The sequence below is a fragment of the Coturnix japonica genome, chromosome 2 (genome assembly GCF_054131305.1).
Source record: "Coturnix japonica strain WE chromosome 2, WE-NBRP24, whole genome shotgun sequence".
Taxonomy (NCBI): Eukaryota; Metazoa; Chordata; class Aves; order Galliformes; family Phasianidae; genus Coturnix; species Coturnix japonica.
Window position 1 is genome coordinate 20,286,689 of NC_140664.1, and position 19,209 is coordinate 20,305,897.

General features: G+C 46.6%; 1 protein-coding gene across 1 annotated transcript in view; it reads right to left on the reverse strand.

Moving 5' to 3' along the window:
- SDC2 (syndecan 2) overlaps positions 1-16,792 on the reverse strand; it is a 52,286-nt gene extending 35,494 nt beyond the window's left edge. Inside the window, exon 1 of the mRNA XM_015855925.3 lies at positions 16,399-16,792. Within this exon, the coding sequence (XP_015711411.1) occupies positions 16,399-16,458 (60 nt within the window). The 5' untranslated portion in view covers positions 16,459-16,792. The remainder of the gene's footprint in view (positions 1-16,398) is intronic.
- Between the last annotated feature and the right edge of the window lie 2,417 nt (positions 16,793-19,209).

A 19,209-nucleotide genomic window follows, 5' to 3' on the forward strand; every position in this document is an offset into this window, starting at 1 on the left:
CAGTCTTGATTCCAGCTTTCCAGCTCTGGAGGCAGTAACTAGTAACAATGATGCAACAGTGGAAAAGCAAACAATACTGTTTGTGGGGAAAGAGGGAAGGAGGAAAAAATACATCACACAGCAGTGACACAGGCTACAAAACTGTTCTTCTGATAGAAATTCAAAACAGTCATTTTTTTGTAAAGCTTGTTGCTATTTATTTTCATCCAAGGGATACAAGCAAAGCTGCAGCCTGTTCATATACAAATAGCTTTGCATTCCATCGGGAGCACATTCGGTTAAGTTTCCCCATAAGTTAAATGGATGCAAGGTCAATGTTTACTTCACCAAAGCCAAGGTCTCCGTGTCCAGTCCCTGTCCTCCAGGCACCTTTCCCATCAGTGCAGAAGGAAGCGGCTGAGCTGTCCCAGCACACGATGGGAAGGCACCGAGCAGGGCACAGCATCCCCCACTGCCCTCTTCACCCACACGCACTGCATGCTGGAAGCGGCCCTCACAATTTACTGAGTTGCATGAATGCCTGCTAGCTACGGGATGAATTATGCATCTGGGATAGCACCAGTTTCTATTTTCACCATGCTGAGACGGTCATGTGCAGCTTAAAAACTGAACTCTATTTTCTTCCAAGCAAGAGACTCAAAATAAGTTTGATGCCTGAGGGTGGGAAAGTGGCTCAGGCTATAAAACAAGAACCTTTTCACTTTGTTACTGTAGATCCTAATTTAATGTAACCGGGGCAATGGGGAGCCAATTTTAAGCAGGTGGTTTGGTTTAAATATTAACCCTCATGGTACATAAGGTTTTATTCAAAGGGTAAGTTCAGCTGCACAGCGACAGTTTACAAAACAAGTGTAATGCAGCAGAGAACTGAGCGGTAATTACACTCTTCGGAGTTACTTTTAATCCTCAAAGTTTCATATGCTGTGGTCTCTTATAAGAAAAATAAAACCTCATACATAGAACTAAAAAGGAAATTAATAAAGTATCCAGTGTTCTTTATTCAGAATTGCCAAGAAGTAATGGCTTTTTAAATGGCAAAAGGATATAGCTAGTAACTAAATCTGGCTCCATGATCGGCACAGATTAAGCTGATGCATGGAAATCCCTGAACAGCTGGGCACCAGCAAACTTTAGTTTTGAAGAAGTGAAGGCCCTAAATTCCAACTGCAGCAAACCACCACATAATGCATCAAGAAAAACCCATTGAACTTCTGCTGCTTCTGCTGCTTCTTTTTAAAGAACCCAGCAGCACAATCAGATTTTGCAGTGACTCTTCTCAGGGGATAGTTTGTTACTTTGTCAATTCTTCCTCAATAGGCAAAACAGCACCATTCTGACCAACTCCTGAATTCCTCCTTGTCCTGCATTTTTTCCCCCATACATAAACGGAGTTTTGCCCTTCCCATCAAACAGCCATAATGCATGTGATTGAATTATTGCCTTCTTGCTCTGTACAAAATCCTGCCCACTCTGTTCCAGAAGTAACCGACACACATTCATGTGGCTCTTGCTGTCTCAGAAAGCAGTATCTGTGGTACTCCCGGACTCCTCATCCACTGCATACTGATGCTGAATCGGTCCCAGAGAGTTTTATTTTACTACTGCCTTCCTCATTCCCTCTAGTTCTGAAAATGCATCTGTCAATTCTGGATGTTTAAGCTTCAGAGGTGAGTATATTGACATTTAAAAGCAGACTTTAAAGAGCAAAAATATATGCAGAGACTGAGCTCTGTAACATGCATAATATCCATCTGAATTCCAATGAAGAAATCACAGCGCTGCTTGAATAGATGCTCTGCTTCAACCCTCCCTGCGAGGCAAATGAATTCACATCTCTAAGAGGATTTGTCCTGGAGAACTACTGCCTTTTTCTGAGCACTGGGAGAGTGCAAGATCCCCACATCGCCGTCCAGCCACAGTGACAAGCACTGAAAGAAGGAAATTCCAACCTCAGGCAAAAAGCAGCAGGTGGGAAGGATGTCACTCAATGCAAAGCTGCACAGGAACAGAAGAGATGCCATCCGAGCTGGAGCTGCCTCCTGGAGACCCTCACTTATCAGGCATTAGTGCCTGATATTTTGCAGCCAGTAAGTGTTTATTAGGTGAACTTTAACCAAGTTTTAATAGCTTTTATATAATGTTACCTAATTTCAATCACGTAAATAGAAGCATTATAACAATATACACCACGATGCACAACCTTAAACTTCATTGAAAGCTCTGAATCACAGATTTCCAAAGATAAAACACCAGTACTTGAAGTATATACGAACATAACAAGGCAGTAACTTATGTGCCAGTAAGAGCTAGAAAATTCTTATGTTGAGCTGAAGTATTGACAGAGCAGCCTTATCTGTGTAATTTCACACCAATTCAGATACCTGAAGTGGTGTTGGTGCCTTCTCCACACAGACAGGCTGCCTCACTTCTCCCATGAAGGCAGCCCACTGCCAAACAGCTTCAGCAGCAGGGACACCTCCGCTCCCTGCAGGGCCACAAACCTTTCCTGGAGCAACATCACTCAGCCATGAGCAGTCACTGGGTGGTTTTCAGCATGTGAGGTCAAGCTGTGGCTCTCCTCTTTGCCCGTCTCTCAGTCTGACTGTCCCAGTGCCCTCTATACCCACAGGGAGTAATGCTGCTGTGCTGGAACTGATCCCATCTCCTCTACCAAATTTTCAGCAAAGGAATGTTCAGTATTTTTTGGCAGTTCAGGACAGATTCCCCTACACTGGAAATACAAATGCACAAATAAATTCTGCCAGCAACAGTTTCAGTTCAGAGGTTACAAACGCAGGGAAGTCAGTTACTCAGTTCTCTCTTCCTCCATAGAAACGGGCCAAGAAACCACCACTGGAGTTCTGGGCCACTTTGCTCCGACTTGTGCTAATTATACTGTAAATCCAAAGAATTTACAGTGGAGCCATCCAGGCCTTTGACACTGAACTAAAAAGTCTTAAAATTCATGAAATGGGGGTCGGGGGGTAGTTACAAACATACTTGATGCAAGATCTGTGGTGTTCCAGAGACCGCCTGCAATCACAGGCACACCAAGGAGGGTACAGCGGGACAGGTCCATAGACATATCCAAAATCAGGCTCTTGACCAAAATACATATTTACTTGTTTAGCCACAGTGCTGCCAAAAGAGTCATGCTGTTCTTTCTGAAAGCATCACCTATTTCACAAGCTTTCCTAAAATAAGCTTTTACTTTTGTGAATACCTTGCCAAACAACAAACACAAGCATCAAATACACAAGAAAACAAACTAGGACTCACAAGCTGCCTGTTTCTTAATCATGGGGTTCTTCTCCAAGCATCAGAGAAAACAAACCCTGCTCTGCTTGGCATGCCAACGTATTATTTTAAACAAGTAGGAAGGCTGAATGAAAGTTCCCTTCATCTCTCAAACCTCAAGAGAAAATGAAGGAGTTATTTCCAGAGCACGTATCCAATGACTGCCCAGCACAGCCTATTCATTTTGGTCAGGCTTCACAAGTCCCACACCTAATGAACACACTGCCTTCTGAATCCTCTTCCACTGCCAGTATGAGAGGATTAAAAATACATATGGAAAGAGGGAAAAAAAAATAAAAATATTAGAGATTCTTACACGACCGCCTCTGCTTTTCATTTCCATGGTGTTTGTTCCTGCTCCCTCGGAAGAAGCTGTCTCCTCAAGCAAGAGGACAGCTCACAGGATACTTGTAATCAGGGTACCTATTTCTCCAGGCTTTGTACGAGTAAAAATCATTAGGTACAAAAGCCCTTTGGCAGATGTTTGTGCCTCCTAACTACTGAGCGGTTTCTCCACTTCACCAAGCACCTTTTCCAACAGGCTCTGCACAGCATGGCCTTGGTCCATGCTGGGTGCAATTGAGAGAAGATAAAAGGATAAAGCAGGAGCTTCAAATATCCAAACAGCTGACAGCCAGAAAACCTCGTGCTCCTCCTGTACCTTAACTACCATCCCATTTCTCTGTGCTGATGGGAGTATCAGCACTGCTCAGCATGTACTTCCAACTCTGGAAATATTTCACATCACCGACCACAAATGAAGTGAGATGCAGACATGCTTTTCCATTTGCTGGCTGCAGAAGGCTCTGTGGCCGGGGAAGGCGAGGTTTCCAGCCGAGGGGCTGCGTGAGGGAGCTCATGGTGGGGCTGCCATCTCCTGCACAGCCCTGCAGGCCGCGGCCTAACCACCCACCCTCCTCCATTGAGAACAGCCATCCCTTAATGCACCCTGCAAAGCTCCTAGCACATTTTATCATACTTTTGGGAGTTACATTTCATAAAGTTGATTTTTTTCAGAGCCTTGGCTTTTCCTTCAATGACTTTTAGATCTCTCAGCCCATTGACTACACAGACTCAGGCTCCCCAGCTAAAAGCCCCCTCTCTCTTATGCTGTTCTGATGGGCCCTCTGCAGGGGCCTGGGAAGAGTCCTTGAAGAAAACATAGCTTATGGACACTATGCTGGCCACCCCTTCCACCCCCTCCAAAACCATAAAAGCCTAGGACTTGTTTTCTCTGAAGAACCTATTAAGAGAAGGCTTTGTATCAAAGGATCATTCCTAAAACCTAAGTCACAACCCCATTATAAAGCTCAAAACTAATAATTTCATGTGGTCTCCATTTATCTTACCCTATCACATAAAGCTTCTCCCCACACAAACATTCCCTTCATTACAGCCCCCCAAACCTGGAAAGGTATTTTTGTATTTTCCTGTGGGTAAGACACCCACAGGCACCATTTTGTTTAAAAATATTCAGCAGGTATTATTAGGCAGAAGATATAAATAGAGCCAAGGGTGGACTCTCAGGGCCCATTCCTCGAGCACACTTCTCCCCAGGAGCACACTGATGCTATTTCAGGTGGCACCTCCTGCTTTTCATTCCTGAGTTCTGATGAGGTTTGCCAGGTTAAGTAGCCAAAGAAAGAAATGGTCATTTAAGGACAAGCATAAATATTTATTTTAAATAACACTGTTGTACACCAAGCAGGGCAGGATTTATACTTTCTGGTGTTGGGAGATCAACCCCATGATCAGGAAGTTCTGGTATAAACACTTAAGGACAAGTGTAAATAGGGTACACATCCATCTGTGCTCCCGGTCCAGGGATAGTGATGCTCATTTTTCCCCTTTGGTAACCACGGAAAGAGTTTGCCCTTCCAATACTTAATTAGTGAACAGCGCTAAGTGTTCCAACAACTTGTGGAAAGAGTAAGAGCGTAGGGGCTTTATCTAAGGGTTTGGGATATTTAGTTTCAATATAGTATAGGGAAAGCAGCTGTCACCTTGATTATAGTTCCCTTGTAACCGGACACATCTCACTTCTCCAACTAATCCCAGCTCCGGCGCACTCCCTTCTGCTTGGGTGACGCAGTTATGGATTGCTCCAGCAGCCAACTGCTGCTTGTGCACCAGTGTGCCCTGCAGCAACGCTGCGGTCCCAAGAGAGCAGTGGCTCCAGCAGCTTGCTGCACCTGCTGGCCCATCCTGCCCATGCAAGAGGAGAGCTGCACGGCTTCCAAGAAAGCCCAAAGGGCAGCGATGAACGCCAAGCTGCAGAGTTTGGCTCCGCACACTCACTTTCCAAAAAGCAGAGCGGATGAGGGATACCTTGCTCACATCATCCACGTCTGCTCAAACACTTGTCTCATGCGTGCTGTGCTGTCAGACAGGGCTGAGCAAGCAGAGGTGGATTCCCACCCCACACTACTACCTCCTTGCTTTTCAGCCTGGTTGGGATGCTCTGCATCGCTGTAACCCCAACCCCCCACATGCTCCTCCTTCCCATCACCACCCACAGCAAAGCAGGCAGAAAGCCACCTGATGGTGGGCAAGCAACCAGAGCAGACCCAGTTCTTCACGTGCCTTGTCTCCAGCTCTTCACGTGCCTCGTCTCCAGCTCTCGGATCCCATGCTTGCAACATGAGACCAGAGAGCTGTGCCAGGACTAGCCATTACCTGGCTGACTTGGCAGCACTAAAGTAGCAGAGAAGGGGAAAAATATAATGAAAAAAAAAAAAAAAAGATCAGTCTAATGAGACTGGAAGCTTAAGAGACTGAAGACTTAAGAGACTGGAGAAATAGAGCAAAGAACTTAAGACAAATTACAATTAAGCGCACTACAGTTACTGCATGCTGCACAGCACTGCTCAGAAATGCCATTAGCACAAGTGAGAAAACCATACTGAACAAAAAGCTGCATTTTTGGTAGGAAAGCAGTAGTCTTACAACAACACTGCAGTGATAATGGCACAAGAAAATGAACGAGTGACAGGTTAGACAGAACTTAAAAGCCCACGGTTGAGGTTGTTTTGTTTGTGTTTTATCTTACAATAAAAACAGCCCACACCTACAGAGTCAGTAATGAGGAACACCTATTTGAACTCTCCCTACCACTATTGTACATTGCTGAATAACAGGACTTTTTGTCCCCTCCCCCCCATTTTCTTTTGAAGATGAAAGCCCATTAAGACATAATGTCATTGCATCTGCTTTGATTTCTCCAGAGGAAAGTCAAAGCATTTGTGCTATACCCCATAATGGAAAAAAATAAAAATAAAACTACATAGCTCAGTGGACAAGGTCTTATAATTTAATTATATGTTTCCCTGAAAAGGAGAGCAAACATTTGTAACTCACTTCCCATTTTTGAAGTGCTGACTGAAACAGGAGTTCAGCACAAGCACCGAGTCTCCCCTCACACACAGAGCCAAGCGCTGTGCTTCAGGCTTTCCAATTATTCACAAAAAGACTCGGCAAAAATAGGCTTAAAACAATTTAAATGACAACTGCGTGGTGTGGTAGAAGGGACCGCCTCTGTTTAATTGAAGGTCATTTCTGCTAAGCTGTGTGCTATATTTACCACCTGGCTGGTAATGGCTTCTTTTATTCAAATGCTCTGCGGTAAAATATGTGCACATGTAGGATAGGAAGACTTTATCATTAAAACCTTCTGCAAGAAATTAGCAGAATGAGGAAGGCTCGCACACTTCCTCAGCAAAATTAGGTCAGGACTCCTTTGAACAGCTCCACTTGAAGGCTGTGCCAGATTCCAGATCAAATACTTTGTAGTGCGTTAGAACCAGCGGCTTAAGAGATGAACTTCCACACTGATGATAATTATTACTAGCGCTGTGCATTGCTGCCTCCCTCTCCACCTGTGGATAATTATAAATAGCCTACATTTTCCAGTCCCTGACATATGCCACCAGATCTACAGCACTTCCAGAAAACATCCTTTGTAACCAATGGTCACACATTTCAAATATGACAACCACGTAATTCCACATAGATTGAGGAATTATGATTTCCCCCCGCACGTACTCTTAATTAAACACTCTGCATCTGCACGTATAGGAGGTGATTAGTGTCACAGTAATGAGCGATGCTGGCAAGTGCCAAGCTAGAGCTCCACACACCCAGCTCCACACCATCTCCTGCTCCTAAGGAGCTCAGGGCTATCCCCACTTAGAGCACGCTCCAACAGCCATGTTGGGAGGGCAAAGACTGAAGAACTGCCCTGGACACAAAAATTAGGTATAAATACAATTATACAGCCCTTCCTTGCTCATCTTTACAGCCCAAAGACCAAAAGTTTCAAGGAATAAAACAAGAAATATACAAACACAGCAGTAACTTCAGAGTCACCTACATCTATGCTCAACAGTGCAACAAACCCAGTGGTAAGAAAATCTTTAGAAGCTCAGCCTGTTCCTTTTTTTCCTTTCCTGCTTTTAAATTTCACAGCTCACTGAGCTCACTCTAGCAAGCCCAGCTGTTGGGAGGGTTGTTAAGATACACAGAAACAACCTATTGCTTTCCACTGCGCTCCTGTTAGGTGTCACCATTAATTGCACAGCTGGCACAGCTGCCTGCTCGACTCCTCTAAGGTCTTCCAGTTGTGCAAGCTGCACTAAATAACAAGAGAGAGGTCAGCTTTGCATGTGCATCTACAGAAAGCCACAGAGAAATCCAAAGCAACATTCTTGCTAATCCTCTCTTCAGACATTCATCTCTGATCACAAATACAGGAACGCCACGTGAGCTTTATAGGAACCGTGCCAGGCCCAGCCACAGCACAGCCACAATCTCCACCAAGACGGATCCTATCTGCTTTTGTTGAGACTGGAAGTGTTTATCAGAAGAAATTTTCTCCTCAGTCTCCCTGGAGTTACTCAAGTGAAATACTTCTACACGTTTAAATCAGTTATTAAATCCTCTGAGTTTATGCGAAACAGCAAGAAGTGTATGGCAAAGAAGTAGCACTGAGTGTCCTATCTGTGTGTTACAGATAGGTGCTATAGACACATAATTATGGCAGCATTAATAAATATTCACAAGGCTGGAAGACTTCTCTAACCTATAGCCAAGATACACGGCTCTCAAAAACATTTCAGAAAACCTTCATTTCTATTAAGCTGGACTGGTTTTTAGTGTAGAACAGTTTTTATGCCGTCAAGCTGAAGGCCAATTACAGGTATGCGCCAGAAGAGACCTCCATCAGAATTGCAGGTCACTAACTCCCTGTTAAGTGGAAAAGATACGCTCAGGAAAGCGGCATTAGCGAAATCACAAAATCCCAGACCAGCCAAGGGTAGAATAAGCTTTTCAAGGTTTTGAATCGCAGTAAGAACAGGAACAAAAAGGAAAAAGGTCATTTCCCCTTTCTAATGCCCTACAGTAACAAAGCAGACAAGGGATGACATTTCCAGCACAGCAATACTATTAACAGTACCCGACGCTCTTATGTTAGCTGGAGCTCAGAATTTCTCCCTGCCCAGTGAGGCTCAGCACAGTGTCACGGGCCTCCTCACCCCACAGAAACACTATTTATGACAAAGCCTGAGCCTCAACAAAGGCACAAGGATCCTCCCCTTGCAGTGCCAAACACAGCCCTACTATTTGGTTCCACATGGCTGCTTGGGTTGAACACAGGGGCAAAGCATTTCCAATACGCAATAGGAACAGGGCCATTGTCAGTCACCCCCAACCTTAATGTGCCATCTCTTCAAGTAACAACTGCAACTGGGTGCCTTACAGAAGTATTTCTATTTAAGAGGCGCCTGTAGGACCTACCTTCCTCACCCTCAAGCCCTGTGCATTCAAGTCATTAAGCTGCAGTGGGTTTTCCAAGTGTGATTCAACAGAGATACAGCCGTTAGATTACATCAGTATGTCTTTTTAATACACCCTCATCTCATCAGTCCCCCTGTATCCCTAGGGATGCTCTGTACTGTGCTGTGAGGACAACCACAGCTGCTCCCAGAAGAGCATCTCCTGCTTTGCCACAGGATTTCTTCAGCCACCTCCCATCCACGGCCAAACGCTCTGGCAACCTCAGCCACAGTTCCATGCAGCAGGCAGAAGCACGCAGCAAAGTTTTGGTCAAAAGCTAGGAAAACTTAATACAAAATCAAGAAACAAGAAGAAAAAAAGTATATATGCAATACATAAAGACCACCTTGTGTTTAAGGTTGTGGGTTTTTTCCCCCTGATAAATAAGGTTAGAGAAGCCGCTCTTCCCAGCCTGGTACCAGCACAAAAGAATTTTAAATATTTTGAGGGCAATTCTGTTCTGTTTGTTTAACACTTTGCATGTTCTGCAGGGCATTTCCTTCCTGACGTTTGAAAAACATATTGCCTTTCATAACAGGAGACACACACACACACACAGAAGCACCTAACATGAGGATACACATAAAGCAGAGACCTACACAGGATAAAGATCTGCACACAAAGTTTCACACAGTTTCCAAGCTCGAGAGGCAACAGCTACAGAGAGATCAGTGCAGAAGTGCTCTGTGTAATTCAGCCTTTATGGACACTTGATTTCAAATGTACTGCAAGAAGTTTCATTCTGTACCATCACAGCTGTTCCATTCAAAAAGTTGTTCTTCACAGATGGAAAATAATTGAAGAGAACATGACTGGAAAACTACAAGAAACCCCATCAATGAGAAGAACTTAGGAGATACAAAAGGCAACTTCATTTATACCTCCAGTACTGTTCTTCCATGAAGAGATTTACGAGTTCCACATGCTGCAAATGCTTTAGCCACCAGTAATCCTAAAGCATTAGTCTCCTAACTGCATGCTGCCCCAGCAGTTCTTGAGAGCTTCTCACCTTCTCACCAATGAGACTTAGAAGAGCCAGTTGCTAACATAACCAACTCCCCATGCTCTGTTCATGGACACACCATCTCCTTGCCACACAAAGCCTCACAGTAATGTGGTTGCACTGCCACCAGTGGCTTGTGCAAGCACCCAGCACCTGTGGGCTCCATGCTGGAAGGGGACATAGCTCCACAGCCAGGGGGTGTTCTGCAATGCAGAAAACTCAGAATCCTGCTCCTCAGCAACATTATCTTATGCAAATCCCTGCTGCAGGAATCATACTTTATTATTATTTATAGAACCGAGCCATACCTATTTTTATTTATGCAACATCACAAATTTAAATTCAATGGAAGTTTGACTTTTTGCATGTCCCAGCGATGGTGCAATTCCATTACTTGGAACTAGCTTCACCTTTCCAGTTTGCTTTCCTTGCAAGTTTTCATTTTAAGTTATAAGAACACCATCAATGTCACACTTCCGTGACCATATATGTGAATGGAGAACTGCACAATACTCGAAAGTGATCTGAAGGGAAAGGCTTTGTGGAGGCTTTCACCCAGTAATCAGTTTAAGTGATGCACTGATTCTGAGATCTCTGCATCCAGAGCGAGCAAGAATAGTTTAACCCAGCAAATGAAGAAATATCTGCTTTGAGATATAGTTTAGTAGCTTACTGGTAGCAATGATGATAGGAAGATGGTTGGACTAGATGATTTTGTAGGTCTTTTCCAACCTTGTGATTCTGTGACTCTACGATTCTAAGAATCAGCCTCCTGGACAGCTGTACTCTCATATTAAATACACCTAACCACTATCAGCCCTTTCCTTCAGACCCCAGTATGAAAGGCAAACAGAATTCAGCTTTTAAAACTGAAAGAGACCCAGAGCATGGTGTTTGGCTGGGCACAGCTGTTAGTTCCAGCCAGGTACCCCAGGGTCACCAAAACCCACAGAGACACAACTGGGATTAATGCATCTTAGCCTAGAGAAAGAGGAGAGCTTACTTCTACTGAGTTACTGCAGGACATGAAGAGGATGTGAGATAGGGCAGAAGAGATGAAAGGCCTAGTTAGGTTATTAGTTCACTGCCAGCAAGCACATTATCACTTCTCTCTCAAGACATCCTTAGTCTGGAAGCCACTCCAGCCATGCACCCAGCCGCCCCCTGAGGAGCACTGAACCTCCCACACTGCGCCACCTCCTGCAGCTCTGTGAGACCATTCACATTCACGCTTCTGAAATACTGTGCAGAAAATAAGGATGGGCCACTTCACACTGCTTTGAAAGGTGACATGCAACCTCCATCAATGTGGAAGCACCTCTAGAGAAAATTATGCTTTATTACATTTAATCAAGCAGGAGCAACACGTCTGACAACATAATATTTAAATCCAGACAACAGCATTCTGGTTGTTAATCACTGTGGTACTTCTGAACATTGTGATTCAGTTCCTGTACATACGAAAGGCTGTTTGACCTTTAGTAAGTCCTTTCATCCTATGTTTAATGGGAGCATAAAGTATGTATTTATCTTCACCCTCACAACGCAACCACTGAGAAACAGGTTTTTATTTGAACCTTCAGAAAAATCAGTTCACTTTGGGAACAAAACAGTCTAGCTTAGATGGGAGAATTCTGAAGAAGCTGTTCAGATGCAAACTAAGAACAGTGGTTTTAGGTGTAGCATCCAGCTCAGACTTCAGTCAAGCACTTTACCAACACACTAAAGCAGCCTATCTACAGACTAGGCCAAGTCTTGCAGATTCCCCAACTCCTTGTTAATCATTATTTCACTTTAAATGAGCACCCAGCTTGAGACACCGTCAAGAATCATCTGTTCAGCATAAGAGTACTTGTTGTAAACGGCTGTTACACACTATTTTTTCCTCTTGCAGTTAGTTTTCCGGTACATTGCAGAACTACACATCTTTTGTATTTCCACCCCAATATCCAGTATGCTTTTGAAAGCATCCCTCAGGGCTGAGCTAATCAAGAAAACAACATACATACGGAGAACTGTCATTATTACAGGGTCAAACACTAATGCAGTCTTTACTCGGGAGATTGCAAATTATATTTCAAATGTGAGCAAGAGAAATCTTGTTCCCAAATCACTGAGTGGTGCCATGTAACCTATGAATAAATTACTAGTCCTGAAGAGATTGCAGATAGCAGTTCACTGTCATCTTGTGAGCATGAACTGCAGATAACCAAATGACAGTCCTTTCACAGAACAGCCTAAAGTAAATTTTCTCATGCTTGCTGCAGTGCTGAAAGTACAGCAACTTGAACGTGGACCAAATTGCTTGCTCATTACTTGTGCATCCTCTCTCAAATGCAGCAACACAGAGGGCATATTTATGCCCTACATTCAAGCAGGGTCTTGCATGAGGCCTAGAATAAGCTTTCCATTCTCAAACACAACATTTCTGTTAAAAATCCTGGTCAGTCAGATCTCTTCAGATGACAAAGGAGCACTTCTCCGTAAGTAGACAAGAGTCCTTTGTTCAGCCTCTGAGCCTTACTAAAGCCTGTAGTTCTTTGCCATAAGGAAAATGTTTAAACTGGTCAATGGCAAAAGTCAATTTGGTGAGATAATGCAATTAATAAATGCCATCCATATGCCTCGGCTTGACATTTTATAAAGACAACTGGCCATGAAGAGCAGTGCAAACAGAGGGCTCTGCAGGCGGCTGGCTGCTCCTCAGGGAGCTCGTCTGCTGCGTGATGGATGAGCTCTTTGCCAAGCCTGGGGCTCCTGGCCCAAACGCAGCCACGTTCCCTGCAAGGGCAGCAGGCAGCTCTCCTCCGTCCTCTCTGGAAGCATTAGATCATGACAGCATATTTGAGGTAGGACTCTGCACAGCTTGGACCTCTGCTGGCCAAGCAATCAAACCTTCATCTGATCATCCTAAAACCGTACTTCAGATTATGACCACGTAGACTCAGATCCATCAAAACGTCAAGTAAACCCCAGGTTTGTGGCTCGTTATTTCCAGCCCACCATCTCTATCCCATAGCTGCAGCAATTGCCACAAACCTACCACAGAGGTATCACCTGCCTAGGAACCACAACCCCAGCACCCAACTGCAAACTGGGAACTATTTGTCCTGACTTGTCCTTGAAGACGCTCATCTTCTTCCCTGATAGGGATCTAGAAAAAAATGCAGAGAAAACTTCCCTGCACTTTAGGCCTGAATATTAAGTCAGTTCCAATGCAGACCTCGGGGCTAAGATATTAAAAAGAGAAATTGCTTCAGTGTTTGATCTCGGGTCAAGAATCATCTGTTCTTTAATTTTTAAAAGATAAGCTAACCTGGGAGGGAAACCTATTCCCAGAAAGGGACTCCTGAGAACATCCAGATAAAGGGATGCTTCCAGCAGCGAGTTAACTGCAGCACCGCAATAGCAAAACCTGAGGGCAGAGGCAGAAGCTGAAGCCCTCCCAAGCTTCCAGCACATGGGGGCTGCTGCCAGGCCCCCAAAACAGAGCCAGGGCAATGGGAGCAGTGGCCAGTAGCAGTGGCTAGTTCCAGGTGCTGCCAGCCACGGGAAGATCTTCCTCACTCCTGCAGAGAAGCAGCAGCCCACGTGAGCTGAGGAAGGGTGGAAATAAATCAAGACTTAAAAGTTTCCTATCTTTCTTTGGAATTTACTTGGCAATGCACATTTAAACGTGCTTAGGAGAGACACTCACAGAATGTAAATCTGAAACATCAGCCATCTCTTCAGCAGTTTTCTCTCCTCCTGTAATTACCATCCCCAAAACCAAGCTGCGTGTTTGAAAACCAAAACAAACATTCACCCTCTCCAACATGGGATCCATTTTCCAGATTCCAAAAGCAAAGTAATGATTAGAAACAAATGCAGAAAAAATTACAGCACCGTGCTTCCAAAATATTAAATATTTCTCAAAAATACACAAATTATTACCCAAGTAATCCTTCAATAATAGCGTATATGTCAACAATCCAGTGCTTAGATGCTTACAAAAGGAACAGACAGACCACATAGTTGATGTTGGTGCTGCAGTGCTCTATTTTAAAGAACACTACGCACACAGTGCTGGGGAGTTGGCATGAAGCAGAGTCCTTTGACTCAAGATACACCACTACACAGGAGGAGAGCCACGACTGTTCTCCCATTTGTGAGAGCAGCAGGATTACAGTGCAGCACACACAGAAACCTGTTTGCCAGCAAGTCTTCCCTGCACCCACCTTGGCTTGCGGAGAGGATCAGAGCATCACACAAGCCCTGGAAAGCCATTAGTCCTACTGATGAGGAGCAGAAAGAAGCAGAAAGGTTTATCAGCCTCGGCAGAATGGGAACTGACAAGGACAGTGAGATACTTGGCACTGCTCTCTGTTGCTATTAAAATCAGCAAGCGTTGACTCCTGCTATCATCAAGACTGAACCCAACCTCATAAAAGACACACCTGACTCACACTTAGAGAGCTGGCCTTTTCTTTTTCCAGCACTTTCACATCACTCTCTTTCCCTCTCCTAAAAGGGAACCAGAAAGAACACCTTTTCCACAATTCACCCAAGCCTGGGTGAGTCTCAAAGTGCCTTCACATCTGCTGATGTTACCAGACCCCACTGATATCCAGCATCTCCCCCTGCACAGCGAAGTACCCTGTGAGCCCAGTGCCATCTGCCAGCTCTGATGTGGGCACTTGCCACCTCCTGCAGCCAGGCACAACAGGGTACAGCTGCCCGGCACCCTCTGCATCCTGATGCCAAGCTGACACCGCACACCACAGTACATCTGCAGCACAAGAGCCAACACCAGGGCACACAGACACGCAGCTCCCTACTACATTCCCAGTATGTTTTTAACGTGATTAACACCAACGGGGTCCACCCCAGTAAATAGCGGGGCTTGGTAGTTACACGAAGCAAACACAGGACATACTTCTTCAAGAATCAAACAAAGGAAAAGAACTTAGGAGCTAAAACCATTTGTCAGTACTCCAAAAGCTTGCAGGGTTGTTGTAAGCATCCAGATAAAATCCAACTTAGGACCAGGACAGCGTTCTGCACAGACAAGATTTAGCATCCGTCTTTTCCCAGACACCAGTCTACAAAACTCCTCCTTAAAGGACCTCGTAGCTGCCGCCAAAGAGGAAAAAAGGAGGGGGGAGAAAAATCCACCTCCCTTCACCTCTCCCATCTGCCCACAACTTTCTGGCAGCAGTCAGGGCGCTGCTCAGGGCCGGCAGCACGGCTCCCCCCGTTCCAGCCGCAGGAGCCTGCTCATCCCAAGGCAAAACCATCCAACTTAATACTTAACTAATGACTGTGGCAGTTGCAGTTACTCCGCCATCAGAGAACTTCGTAACAGTAGCGTTCCTATGAAACTAAAACATACAGCAAGGGGGAGCGCGCATAGCGGGAACGGGAGTCCGGGCTCGACACAACTCGGTCTTAATTAGCCCTCAAGAAAAGCGTTTTGCAATTGTATCCTTCGGAATCACTAATGATGAGGCGGACCGCACGAAAGCTGCGACGGGGCTTATTTATACAATAGCCAGGCAACTTCAAAAGCGAACCCGAGCCGGTGACATTATTTAGTTCAGTGGAGCAGCTCATTTTAATTGGATTAAATTGTCACGGTATTTTAATTTCGGACTGAAACCTCCATTTATTATTTCCTAATATTTGTCCCAACGCTGTAACCGCGTTCTTTTCTCGGCTCCCTCCTCCTCCTCCATCCCCCTCCGCCCCGGCACCGTCCCGAAGCGCCGCCGGCGAAGCCCGAATCCTCTCCCGATCCGCCCGCAGCGCGGGGCGGGAGCGCTGCGCAGAGGAGCGGCTTTTCGGGAGGTACAAATCCCGACAACGGAGTTAATTGCATTAAGCAGAGTTCCCCGCTCAGAGGAGACACTTGTGGCTGCGAGAAGCGTAAACAGCGGCATTATCCGCAGCCAGCCCGGGCGGGGAGGGCAGCCGGGATGGGCGCGCACCCCGCGGGGAAGCGAGGGTCATGGGGCGCGTACCGAGCCGCATAGCCACGGCCAATTAACTCATTAGGTGCCCTCCGTAGCAGCCTGTCGAGCCGCGGGGAACAGGGGGAAGGCGCCGCCGGGGGGACGCGGACCCGCACCTCCTCGGGTCGGGGCGTCGCGGTGAAGTCGGGTCTGGAGGGGCGCTCCCACTGCTCCTATCGAGGACATTCCTCGGGGGCAGCGCTGCGGACGGAGCCCAGGTGGCCGCCCCCGTCCCGTCCTTGTCCCGTCCCCCCGCCCTGCCGCTCGCTCACTCACCGGCTGCCCGGAGGCGCAGGCCACGAAGCTGAGGGTGAGCGCGAGCCACACGCACCGCATTCTTCCCGAGGAGCCGGCGCGGCGGCCGCCTGTGGCCGGGCACAAAGGAGAAAGCGGGGCCGCTGCGCTCGGCAGCGCCCGGGGGCGCGGGGCAGGGCCGCGGGCGCCCTCCGGCCCGTTCCGCTCCGCTGCTGTCGGCGTTCAGCTCCGCGCTGCCCGGCGGCACAACGCTGCCCGGCGGCACAACGCTGCCCGGCTGCTGCTGCTGCTGCTGCTGCTGCTGCTGCTGCTGCTGCTGCTACCTTCTCCTCCTCCTCCTCCTCCTTCTTCTTCTTCTTCTTCGCCGCCCGCTCCTCTCCTTCCTTCCTTCCCTCCCGCCCTCCGCCCCGTGTGCGCGGCAGCGGCAGCGCGGCTCCCAGTTAAACCCCGCAGAAATTCCTGCAGGATTACAACACAGATTGGCAGCTCCCCCAGCCAGTGGAAGGAGGCGGCGCGTCTCCGCCGCCGGCTCTCGCCCCTCGCAAATTCAAGCAACTTTCCACCTTCCCCTCCACCAAAAAAAATAACCACCGCCCCCTCTCTATCCTCTACTCTGCCGTCCTCCCCCCCAGTGGAAAACATGAGAGGGCTGGACCCGGATAGAAGCAGGGACCTGGAAAGTCTCCCTCTGCTGTTTTTTGTTTGTTTGTTTGCTTGCTTGCTTTTTTATCATATAGTTATTTATTTATTTCAAGGGAATTCTTCCCTCTGCTCTGTGTCCTCAACCGCCGGACCGAGCCGCGCTGCCTCTCACATCCTCCCCCAGTTACCTAGAAGGCAGCAATCAGGTGCTGGGAAACAAAAAGGATGAGGCTCATGGGTGCCAAAATGGCAGCTCATTTTGGTTTGCTTTTTTTCCCAGACTTTTCTCAGAAGACCTGAAACTTTTAGGAAATAAGAGAGTGGCTGTGATTTGTGTCTCATACATGGAGCCAGGAAGAATGTCTTCAAAACAAATATTGACAGCACCAAGGATGCGCACTCCAGAAGCGAAGCCAAGAGGTCTTGCTGGGACTGGCCCATGGTGTTTATCATGCAGGGAAAGTGGTAGTATTGCAGAGCTTAGGAGCATCGTTCTGACTCGGGTACCTGTGCCAGTGCGTTTCCACTGCCAAGCGTATCCATGTGTTACATCAGTCACTGGACACAGGAAGGTGAAATATTGCTCTTGATTACAACCAACTGCATTTGATTCAATTCTGAGCTTCAGGCTGTGTTTATAGCCAAACTAAGGTAGTCACAAGGACCATAATGATCACTCTTAGACAAGCCTGTCCCACTCAGAGGACCCCATGGAAGCAAGAAGCATGAGGATCCCAGTGCAGGTGCTTCTCCATGCCCATCGCCTTACCTGCATTGGCCTTTGAGTGGTGCTGAGATCCCATCTGCCTCCAGTCCCTGCTATGGAAACAGAAAAACAAAACCAAAGGTGGTTAATTAAGCACACGCAGTCTGTCGTCTTCCCAGCCTCTCCCAGACAAAGGCACCCCACACATGCCGGTGATACGGCTGTGTCCTGGGGAGCAGCGGGACTCATGTCCCCATGGGGCAGGTGGCCACGTCCTGAGTGTTCCCACTGCCAGGAACGTGATACTTCTCAGCAGCGCTGGCCATGCTATTTCCAGACCTACCTCCCAGACATGCCGTGTCATTGATTTTTAGGCTGCATTCACTGCTGAAATCTCAGCAGATTTTCAATGGTCTACTCCTGGCAGGCGTCATGCACAAACAGGTTGTTTAATAGATTCCTTCTCCTTCAAAGGCCGTTGCAAATATTTAGGGCCAGTTCTGTGTATTCTCTTCTTTGACGGGTGGTTGGATTGCAACCTAACAAACTGAGCAACTGTTGCATGCATCATGTCTTGATGAGAGAGGCTGAAGCACAGGGAAAAAAAGGGAGGAAAACTCAGGTTGGTCCAAACCTGCAGGATCTCATGGGGTCCTACAGGCACCCCTATCTGCAGGGATGGCAGATGTAGAGAAGCTGCAGTTTGCCCAGTGTCAAAGCAGGAACCAGAAATAGCATTCCCTGGGCTGGCAGGTTCCTTAATAGCATAAAACCGGAGTGTTTGAAACAAATAACATAAAAGGCAGCATCCTAAGGCTTGACAAACACCAAGGGGTAGGTGATTTACTACAGATTGTAGCTTTCAGACCTTGCAGGCACATGTCTTCAATAAATAAACCTAGCTCACCTTTTCTTTTTTTTTTTTTTTTTTTTTTCCTTGTTACAATCCATGATTATCAGGGATTTATGTACTCAGTAGAATATATCAAAGACAAAATGTTATCCACATCCAGCTAAGGGAAGGTGTTCCTCAGGCAAAGACAACAGTGCCTAATGGCCTCTGTATGGACAGCAGGGGTCCACGTAGTTGGTGTCAATGAAAGATTTGGAGTGAAGGTCTGCAACATCTGCAAAGACCTGCACACAGCCTCAGGTGCAGGGGAATGTCCTCTGATGCCAAGAACATGGCTGGGCCCACGTACTGATACTAGAAGGAGCAGGGCTGAAGGCCAGAAGTTGGACGGATAATTTGGACTCATAGAAATGGACATGGGGAGAAAGGAAGGGAAAAGGGGAAAGGGAAAAAAGGGAAGGGAAGGATGACCCCTGTAGTTCACAGAAATAACAGAAAGTTTTCTTGAGACCAATTGTTGCCTCCCTACAGTCTGCAGCCCCATGGAAAATGGCTGTGATAATACAGCCCAAGGCCCTGGCACCTGCATCTCTTGTCACCCTGTGTTTACAGAGATAGAGGCAAGTGGGAG